The following is a 10,262-nucleotide window of genomic DNA, read 5'->3' as shown; positions in this document are numbered from 1 at the left end:
CGCCACATAGGTGCGGCCAGCTACAACCGCGAGCGCACACTGGTACACGCATGTAACCGGCGAGGCGCTAAATGCAGGAGACAACGGCGATGATGGTGTTGACCGGCGAGATCTGTCGGGGCGGTTCTCCAAGGTGGGGCGTGTCGCTCATTCATGGCGGCGCTATTGGAGCTTTTTCTCACAGAAGAAGGTGTCAGGGGGAGGAAGGAAGGAGATGGCGGGGCGGTTGTGGGCCGACCGGTCTGCGCCTAGCACGCGCCTTTTTTAAGCCTAGGAAAACAGGATTAAATCTCACTATCATCAGTATTGATCACAACCAGGAATTGTGCACAAAGATATAGGAAAGCAATCACGCAGGAAGCATTGCCAAAAAAGTCATCACGGAGAAAAAAACCAAGATTAAATCAATACGATCACGCAAAGTTGTTGATACAACGGAGATACATTTTTGCTCTCCTGCTAGCCTGCTGTCCCGATTGGCGCTGGCGGTAGCGCCTGCGGCACAACACGGTACTGGATTTCTTCTCTCATCGTGCAAGTAACTTCCTTGGTGTCCTGCAGCGTGTGGTAGCCTATCAAGCCGAGGGTCACCGGCCAGCAAAAGAAGGTGCGTGCTTTGGATTTCTTCCCCGTTACTGGATAGGAGGTGATGATAGCGTCCAGCTGCAGCATGACGGGGAAGCTGATCTGCCCATGGTATTGATCCCACAAGTACTTCAGCGCTTGGCCGTCACTAATCGCCAGTCTATTCTGCAGTTTGTGGGACGCCCCCGGCAGCACGGTGAAACTGTCCAGATCAAATCTGAAGATCTCTATGTATCCGTTTTGCTTGTCGAGGAGGCGTACCGTGGTCTTGTTGCAGGCGATCTTGCTGCGGCGGCCAGGGTTGTGGGCACTCATAATGACGAAAAGGTTCACCGCCATGGCTATAGCACCGGCGTCATCGGCCTCCGTCACCAACCACAGCTTGCCCGCCTCGATGTAGCCGTGATCGATGGAGATGCGGATGTCTTCAGAGCGGAGCACGGCGCTGATCACCATCAGGAGCACGGCAGCGGTGAGCACGGTAACCACGGCGACCACCGCGTAGCGCACTGTGGCAAGCGCGGTTACCAGTATGAGCTTCCTATCGCCACCTGGTGCCATATCCTCTGATGTTACTCACTACTATCTAGTATTCTCTGTCTGTCTCAGTAAGCCAACAATTCCTGCTCTTATATTCAGCGAAACAGTAAGTTGGGAACCGCCGAGCCGGGGATACTGATATTCTCTGACGGCAGGCATGGGTTATCCTCTTACTCAGATTATTATATTTCTTTTCAGAAAGAAACGGCCCGGTATATTATACTCCCTCTTTCTCAAAATAAATGTCTCAACCTTGTACTAGCTTCAGTATAAAATTATACTAAGGACAAGACACTTATTTTAAGACGGTGGGAGTAATCAGAAATACAAAGCATTCCTAATATAATAACGAAATGCATCGATGTCTCTTCACCACAAAACAATCACTACCCCCCATCAGAACAAGCCACTCGACACTAGAAGTGGAATATAAATAAACCAAATTAACCACACACTATTAGAAGCAGGTTTTGTCCGGAGTTTCAAGAGTTCACCGAGTTCATTCTATCAGGAACTCGGCGAATTTTTGTCTGCCGGATTTGATCCAAAATCCGACTCGGCAGCGATAAGCAACTCAGCAAAGTTGTGCCTTTGCCAGGTTCTGATCAAAAATGACTCGGCAAACAAAACAAACTAGACAGAATATCGATTTCACCAAGTTTCGGACGAGAAAAACTCGGCGAACACTGACATGTGGTTTAGTCCCCCCTTGTTTTTGAGGAGCGACGGGACCTGTTTAAATTGCCACGTCGTCCCGAAGCAGAAAGCTACAGTCATCATTGCACCTTTTGTGGAAAATATGACTGTCACTATGAATCTTCTCTGCTTAACATAAGACAGTTTGTATCCCTCACAAAGTGAGCATTTATTGCTGATTGCTCGACTCTTTTATAAATCATTTCATTCAGCCCTGTCAGTCGGCTGCTGTCAAACTTCATCAAGTGCGAAACTGGGCGAATATATGATTAGCAAGTCAGCTGTCAAATTTTCGCCGAGTTCATTGTGGAGAGACAACTCGGCGAAATGTGGCGCTGGTAATGACGACGTGCCACGCCGCAAGCCCTTATTGGATGGAGACTGCCGAGATTATGTTTCTAAGAACTGGGCGAAGGATGGAGACTGCCGCGAGCCCTTATTGGATGGAGACTGCCCAATTTATGTGTCTAAGAATTGGGCGAAGTTTGGCACTGGGTAATAACGACGTGCCACGCGACACGCCCTAATTGGTTAGATGTTTTCCTAGTGTGGAACTCAACAGACAAATTTCCCAGTTATGCTGAATGATGAACCCGGCAGATTTTCTGTACTAGGCAATGTGTTCTGCCACGTGGTTTATTTCTATTGGGAAGGCTTCGCCGAGTTTGTCCACCAAAAACTCGGTGAACATTGTGCCATGTGGCTCTTCCGTTAATGGCGCGTTCATTCTGACGGTGAGGTTCGCCGAGTTGCTTGTGGCAGGAACTTGGCAAACATTGTTGATATATTCACCGTGTTCTCAATACAATGCACTCGGCAATATTGATGATTACCAGGGCCCGTCCAGCCGAGTGCATTGCACCGAATTTGACACAGGTGAAGATTTCGCCAAGTATAATATGTGCTCTGCCAAGTTTCTTTGGAACTCGGCATAAACGGCGATTCTATTAGTGCCGAAGGCCAAAACATATGTCAAAGATAGAAGAGACCATATCCCAAATGACAAAACTGAAACTTGGGTCCTTCTGATTCTCAAACAATATGAGAAAGAGAAATGATTCTTCTCCACCGGCTTGCGTGAAAAATGATTCTTCTCCACCGGCTTGCATCAGAAATGATTCTCAAACAAACTGCAAAGAAACACTCGCAATTTTTTTTATAAAGGAAACTGGTGTCGGCTGACATCAGTGCCTCTATGGCAGCTACGTCCCACAGATCGATCTGCGTTGGAAGACATGAACATACGTTTTTTTCAGAGACTAGAACGTAGGAAGAAGATAGACGATTAAATCCTCCACAGAAAGGAGCACTGAGAATTTGACGGTAAAGGCGAATACCGACCATCCGCACAAGGAGTAAGATGGGCAAAGCAGATAAACCGCCAGCCAGCAAAATCATTGGAGTGGTCAGCATTGAGAACCGTGTAAAGTACTTGGAGACTAAAGCAAGCCAGCTCATGGCTGCGTGATCGCTGCTCATTTCTTCTTCCTTTTTAAGCTTCTTAGCCTCCGTCTGTCTATACACTCTGCGGCCCAGATCTGTATTGCTATAGTTAGCTCCCATGGCCTCTTCTCCTAGATGCTGTTGCAGATGGAGCACCAAGCAGTATGTCGTTGCAGTTCTCATCGTGACCCAGGCTGCCACTGCCATCGGCGTCATCTTCTCAGTTCTCCTCTCGCCGGCCCATATCGCCTTCGCCATCGCCAACGCGAAAACCGGCGGTGGTCCTGACAACAAGGACTACTACTACTTCACCCTCGTGTCCATCAACACCAGCCCACGGACCACGGTGAAGTACAAGGCCATAAACTTCGAGATATGGTACAGCTCGACCGGTTGGTCAGCGGCCCAGGTGGACACGCTGCCGGGGCAGTGGCAGCCGCCGCAGAATATGACCAACATCGACGTGAAGGCTGAGTATTGGCGGTACGATGTCGTCGGGAAGAACAGCTGTCGGGGCTGGTCGTCGCCGAACGTGTCCCTGGTGGCCGTGATAGCTGAAGCGCGGTTCAAGTTCGGTCAGCTGATCTCACGGCCGTACACCATCAGGGTGACCTGTCCGTCCGTGAATTTTGATGACCCTAACATTAGTAACTCCCTGTTCAATTGCACGGGGTGACTTTGTAAACAGTGATCTTTCGAGTTGCATTTGATGTCCGACTCAAGTTATGTGTGCGTCAATCAAATCTAAGCATGTTGAGGGTGATGATATACATAATATGCTATAAATATCTGTGCGAACACAATGGGTAAGGGCGACGCCGACCTCAAAACGAAGAGCGACGCCAACCCTCAAAATGAACACAATATCCATTCACAGACTGGTCCGGACTCGCACATGGACCTGGATACGCCAGCGGGCCATCCAACCATATCCCTCAAACCTCCACCCTTTCTTTTTTCATGTCCATAGGATTGAAGTAATAGCATTTCAAATCTTGCACGGTTGAAAAATATTTGAATGCGGCACTAATTCAAATGCAAATATTACAATCCAACTAAATTTTGAAATCTCCCGTAGCATACTCACCAGTCACCACAGCCTTGCTATCAAGCTCGACATGGAGTCTTCGGAAGTTGATCTTGCTCGCCACCTGGATCGCTCGCCGGTAGGCCATAATTTCAGCCAGCTCCGGGTCGGCAGTATGTGAGAAAAAGTGGCAGGCTGCAGCCTTGAAACTGAAAGCACCATCAATGATCTCGAATAACCGCACCGGCACCGCCCTTCTCCCGGTACTTAGCAACTGCCCCATAGGAGTAGACCTTTACTCCAACTTGCTATTTCATGTGGTGCGGCAATTCGTTTACCGTCCTTTGTTGCATTGTGAGCCAACCAGAGTCCATAGACAGCCTGCAATCGCCGCCTTCTCGTCGACTGCAGCATCAATGAACCAAGCTAAAAAAAAAGAGATCAACCCAAGGGCTAACACTCGTTGGCATTTTTTTTATAGGAGAAACTCCATGAGCACTGCATCAGGGAACCAAGCTAGGATCCAGGTAGCAAGAGCTTGCTCTCGGAATGAACTTTATGCAATGAAATTTGTGCAATGATAGAACTACCTAACCCATCATGATGTAGTAACCAACCTGTGACAGGGATGCGGTGGTTCGTCGGAGCTGTACGATCGAGTGGATGTTGCGGCCAGGCACCTAATGTCCTTCGCGACCTTTGTTACGACGGATATCATTAAGTCGTCCTCGCTGCTCCTGTCAAGCTGTTTGAGGTGACAATTAGGTTCTCCTTGGTGTCCCACACCTTGAACACTTCCCCGATGATGCCCGTGACTATGTTCTCCAGCCACTCATACTGCATCATGAAAGGAGGCCAGACAGCCTCTGGTGGCCGTTGCAGTTGAATGCTTCTTGCAGAAAGCCACCATGGCGTACGTACCGATGCGCAGATTCGATCGTCGGGCAGGTCTGGGTCTAGGTCCGAAGTCCAATAAATCGCCCGGGCTGCTACAGTTACCAGAGTGCTAAGATTTTTCTTCTGACTGTTTTTAACGCATGAATTGTCTATACACTTTAAAAGGTACTCCCCCGTTCACAAATATATGATGTTCTAATTTTTTTTGACTCAAATGCATATAGAGGCATTTTAGTGTACTCGGAGGGAGTAAGTTCTAATCAATATTTTACTTGAATAATGCAAAAAATAATAATTAGGGGTGCTTCCAAGCCACCTACCAAAAGACCCTAAAATGACTATGGAGACCCACCTTGGTAAAGAAAAGGTATAGTGATGAAGAAATGAAATGAAAGCTATATTATTTGCAAAAAAATATGAAAATCTATATCATGACCGACACCCGCCTTGAGGGATCTTTAGGATATATTAAAAGCAAGTTCCAAAGGCAAAAACATGGGTATGCTTTTGCTTTATGGATATGACCAGACATACATGCTTGTATAGATGGTGCTGCACTTTGCCCTTAAACATTGCTTAGATATCCTATCGATTACTTTGCTTTCGCAAATTATACTTAAGTACTCCTTCTGCTCTCAAATGCTAGAGTTCTAACTTTTTGTTTATAGACATGTTTTAGAGTGTTTGTTCATTCGTGAACTAAGCGTACCTCAGATGGTTAGTTTTTTTTTTGTGGTGGAACCAGAGTTCAAGTCCTAGACTTGGAACTAGTACTCGCATTGTCCTGGATTTATTCCAGGCTTTCCGGCGATGTTCGTTCGGTGCGAGGAGGCGTTTCCGTGACTATGATGACAGCTCTGGTGGCTTTGTCAATCTATTGACGGCTCAGTATCTCGGAGGTGCTCCTAGGTGTAGGGTGTGTGTGCGTGCATTAAGAAGGGGTGAGTGTATGTGCATATCGGTGGGCATTTGCGTTCTACTGTGTTAAAAAAAGCGTGTTTGTTGAGTTGTTCATCTATTTTAGTCTGTATGTAGTCCATATTGAAATAACCAGAATCTCTTATATATTTGTGAACGGAGGGAGTACAAATGATCTTTTTTGAAGGAAAGAAATTTCTTAGTTCGTACCCACGGATATGAGAGCTATCATCTCCCCTGAATTTAATGGGGTGGGCATGGGCCTTATTTTCTTCCAACAAAATCAGGCCACATGAGCTTGTATGTAAGTTTCAAAAGAGCTTCTGCGTAGATGTAGTAGCAAATGTGCATCTTTTCCTGAGCACATGGCTTTGGTAAGATTCGGATGCCCGACCGTGATCTGTGTTCACATCTAGTTGCTAGCATAGCTGAACGGAGCTATAGTTATATATAATACTCCGACAAAGAAAGCATGTGCATATATGTTTGAGGCAGTAGTTGGCCTATCGGTTGTGTAGCTAGATCAAGATGAGCTTCTTCGTCAACTCTACACTCTGCAACAGAACCATCGACATCTATGTCCAAAACCTGACGTCCTTGTACACCCACGGGAGAAATGACACAACCATGGTGGCCACGTCCGTCTTCATGTTCATCCTCGCGGTGCTCTTCTTCAACCTCAATCTCTTCAGCCGGCTATATGACATCAGCTCCACCCTCAACCCCAGCATCCGATTCGTCCTCTCCTTGGCGCTCTCCCTCTTCGTCCCTGCCATGTCCTACCTCTTCTCGGAGGCCAAGAACCAAGACGGACCCACGTCTGGTTCCGGCCAGTCGACGGAGGAGCTCCCGCTTCAAGCGCGGATGATCCTGATGTGGATGCTTCTCGTGGAGCTACTACGCAAGAAGGTGGAGGCAATCCTACGCATGCCGGAGTACTCGAGCATCTTTGAGCGTGCCGCCCGCTCCATCTGGCTGGGCATGCTCGTGAACGTCAACGTCCATGGCGCTGGGCGGAAGACGACGTACGGCATTGTGTGGGCCCTCGGCGCCGCCAAGTTGGTGCAGAGGGTCGTCATCTCCGAGATCGGGAGGCGATCATTTGCCTACGGCAAGAATGCGGAGCTTCTCACATCCTACATGGGCCAGCTGCTGCAAGGAAGAGAAAGAGAAACACAAGGTCCGAGTGGGTCGAAGCTCCTCGAGGAGTGCAAGTTTGTGGTGATGGGAGAAGAGAACCTGGTGAAGGAAGAAGAGCAAAGAAAGTACCACCTCCAACTCAACGAGGCGACGGTCACAGCTGACGGCTATTCCGCCGTCGTCACGGTCGGTGAAGTCTGGAAGCTGAAGGACCTCCAAGAAGATGCCAAGAGGCTGTGTCTCTCCTTGGCGCTGTTCAAGCTACTCCGCCCAAGGTTGGAGGGGTGGCCCATCTCGGACCTGGAAACCCGCGAGTGCAGGCGCCTCATCTTTGAGGGCCTCTGCATCTGCGGCGAGGTCGAGGGCGAGGTCGAGGTCGAGGGCGAGGTCGAGGTCGAGGCTGGGGAGGGCGAGGTCGAGGTCGAGGTCGAGGTCGAGGGCGAGGTCGAGGGTGAGGTCGAGGTCGAGGTCGAGGCTGGGGAAGCCAAGGCGGCTGCTCTGTTCCAACTGCTCGAGGACGAGATGCAGTTCCTCTCCGAGTACTACCACTCTGTGCACCCCGTCGTGTTCGCCAGCCGCTTCTTCTTTCTCGCCAACTACATCCTGTACCCGATTACAGTCTGGGGCTTTTGTGCCCTAACCTTCGTCCTCTCCAACAACGGCGATATGGCTTACGCCCGCCGCAGCATCACGGGCGACGACTACACCATGTCGGTGGGTTTGCTGAGGGTGGCGGGGTGCCTCCTGAGCAGAATTACCAAGCACGTCCCGGCGCTCTTCGCCACCATCCAGGTGGCCATCACCATCCTGCTGGCGGTATGCTTCATCTACGAGGAGGTCTGGGAGTTCCTCGTCTTCGTCTTCTCCAAATGGCTCACCGTGTCGCTCATCTGCGACTACACCGTCAAGCTCCGCCGTCCACGCACCAGCCCCATTTTGAGAGGCGTCATTCAGCACATCATGTCGGTGCGTAGCATTAACCGCATGATGAGCCACCCCAGCCTCCGCGTGAAGCACTTCTCGGTCATGCGCATGTGGTTCTTCCGGCTCCGGGTGCCCAACAAGGCTGTGCCCGAGGAAGCCAAGAAATCCATCATGGAATATTTGCTGAGACACGTCCGCGAGAGCCGCCCGCTCAGCAACGGCTTGTCTGCACTGGCAGAGCATCGGCCCGACCTCTCGTGGGCGTGCGACAGCGAGAGCGTCGCAGAGGTCATCCTTACATGGCACATAGCCACCACACTCTTGGAGTCCAAGCACCCAAAGAAGAAGAAAATACCATTACCGGCTAACCGTGTGGTAGCGACTGCCTTGTCGGGGTACTGCGCGTACCTGGTGGCCCAGCATCCTGAGCTCCTCCCAGACGACAAGCCCGGGACGGAGCGGGTGTACAAGGCCATGAAGAAGGACCTTAAGGTCGCGCTAGGGGGGTGCTGGTGGTACCACTTTTCGCCCGAGCGCGCTCGGTGCAACAGGGTGCTGCTGGCCGCCGGTGACATGGACCTAGACCATGCCACCACGGCCATGACGGTGGTCCAAAAGGGAGCGCTGCTAGGGAAAAGGCTCAACAACAAACGCAGGGAGGAAGAGACCAACGACCACGAGGCAACCATGTGGAAGCTACTGGCCGACCTGTGGACAGAACTCATGATGTACGTGGCGCCGCCGAGTGGCGAGGCACACCTGAAGGCGCACAAGGAGGCGCTGGCCCGGGGCAGCGAGTTCGTGACCGTGCTCTGTGCGCTAACCATGCACAGTGGCATAACTAGGCCGGCCATCAAGCCATGGGAGAGCGTCCCAGTAGAGCATGCTGACGATCATGCAGTGTAGTTCTCCATATCGGTCGCTCTCTGCATATGTGTGCTGAATGGGAGCACCTAGATATACCTCAGTTGCCTCATTTTCCATTTTTGGTATGCATCGGTCACTTTTCGTTTAATCCATCAGATTCAAATCTAACAGCCGGTTTTTTCTCTAACGCGTCTGCCACTATTTTCTCCTGTGCGTCCGTGAATGCCAACCGTGTTGACTAGCTAGCCGCCAGCTTCCGGCGGGCTATGTTACACGCACGGACTCTTTATTACAGAATCAACGGGTTGTAATACGTGGTAGTCCCATGAAAATCAGGGGCGAAGATTAATTATAAAGTGTTTGATCAAAATAAAATGCTAAACTACGTAGGCTTCCGGCACCTCAACAAAATTTCTTGCAAATTAAAGTACTACTCCCACTGTTCCAAAATATAAGAACGTTTTTAACACTTGTGTAGTGTTAAAAACGTTCTTATATTTTGGGACGGAGGGAGTACATGAATAAGAAATATGGCAGACATTTTTACAAAGAAAATAATATCCGTACTATGCTAGAACAAAGAAAATAATGAATTAAGGGCATTGGCATTGTCCTACGAGAAAAAATTAAATGTAAACGATACAAAACATATGTTATTCTAAGGTTTAATGAATGAAGGGCTCTGGTATTATCCTAAAAGAAGAAATAAAATGATAATTTTTTACAAAAAATAAGAACATTTTTTCCCTAAGAATGAGTTATGGGAGTGGTTTAACCTTAAAAACCCAAAAAAAGTTCAATAGGAAACTCATATTATGCAACCACGCCTAACATGAAAATCGTAAAGAGTTATAGTCAAACTCTTTCCTGCCATGCATGGACTAGATTATATTGAAAACTTACCATAGATTACACAAAACTAGCACTCTTTTCGTATTGTGCAAGAGGAAATGTAAAGTAGTGCAACTTTAGTCATGGGCTGGCCTCGAAGCCTCTGCTATTTTTTTTACGGAGGGTTGGAAGCCTACTTTCTCATTAGGCCCACACTAATTGACAGCCCACATGGAACTGCAAGATCCACTTGATCAATTTTTTTACCCTTTCTCCAAAAGAATCAAAAAATTTATCCTAAAAAAACTTAACCTTTTTTTATTTCTCAATAAAAAACTTAATCAATTTTTTGAGGGGTTTCACTTAATCAATTACTATGTCATTTTCCTATTTC

At 48.7% G+C, this 10,262-nt stretch overlaps 2 protein-coding genes across 2 annotated transcripts; one reads left to right on the top strand and one right to left on the bottom strand.

The window, feature by feature from the left end:
• Window positions 1–389: 389 nt before the first annotated feature.
• On the bottom strand, window positions 390–1,211 carry LOC147977122 (uncharacterized). The gene is made up of 2 exons (XM_087519895.1): window positions 847–1,211; window positions 390–750 (listed from the first exon to the last, which is right to left on the bottom strand). Exons 1-2 carry the CDS (start codon window positions 1,144–1,146, stop codon window positions 460–462), a joined length of 591 nt encoding a protein of 196 aa, XP_087376021.1. The 5' UTR covers window positions 1,147–1,211; the 3' UTR covers window positions 390–459.
• A 5,379-nt stretch (window positions 1,212–6,590) lies between these two features.
• Window positions 6,591–9,205, top strand: LOC125554376 (uncharacterized). Its single transcript, XM_048717946.2, has one exon. It carries the CDS (start codon window positions 6,635–6,637, stop codon window positions 9,074–9,076), a length of 2,442 nt encoding a protein of 813 aa, XP_048573903.2. The 5' UTR covers window positions 6,591–6,634; the 3' UTR covers window positions 9,077–9,205.
• The last annotated feature ends 1,057 nt before the right edge of the window (window positions 9,206–10,262 follow it).

The sequence above is a fragment of the Triticum urartu genome, chromosome 4A (genome assembly GCF_056163025.1).
Source record: "Triticum urartu cultivar PI428250 chromosome 4A, HENAU_Tu73, whole genome shotgun sequence".
NCBI lineage: Eukaryota > Viridiplantae > Streptophyta > Magnoliopsida > Poales > Poaceae > Triticum > Triticum urartu.
Note: the sequence above shows the minus strand (reverse complement) of the source record. Positions and strands in the feature narration are given on the sequence as shown.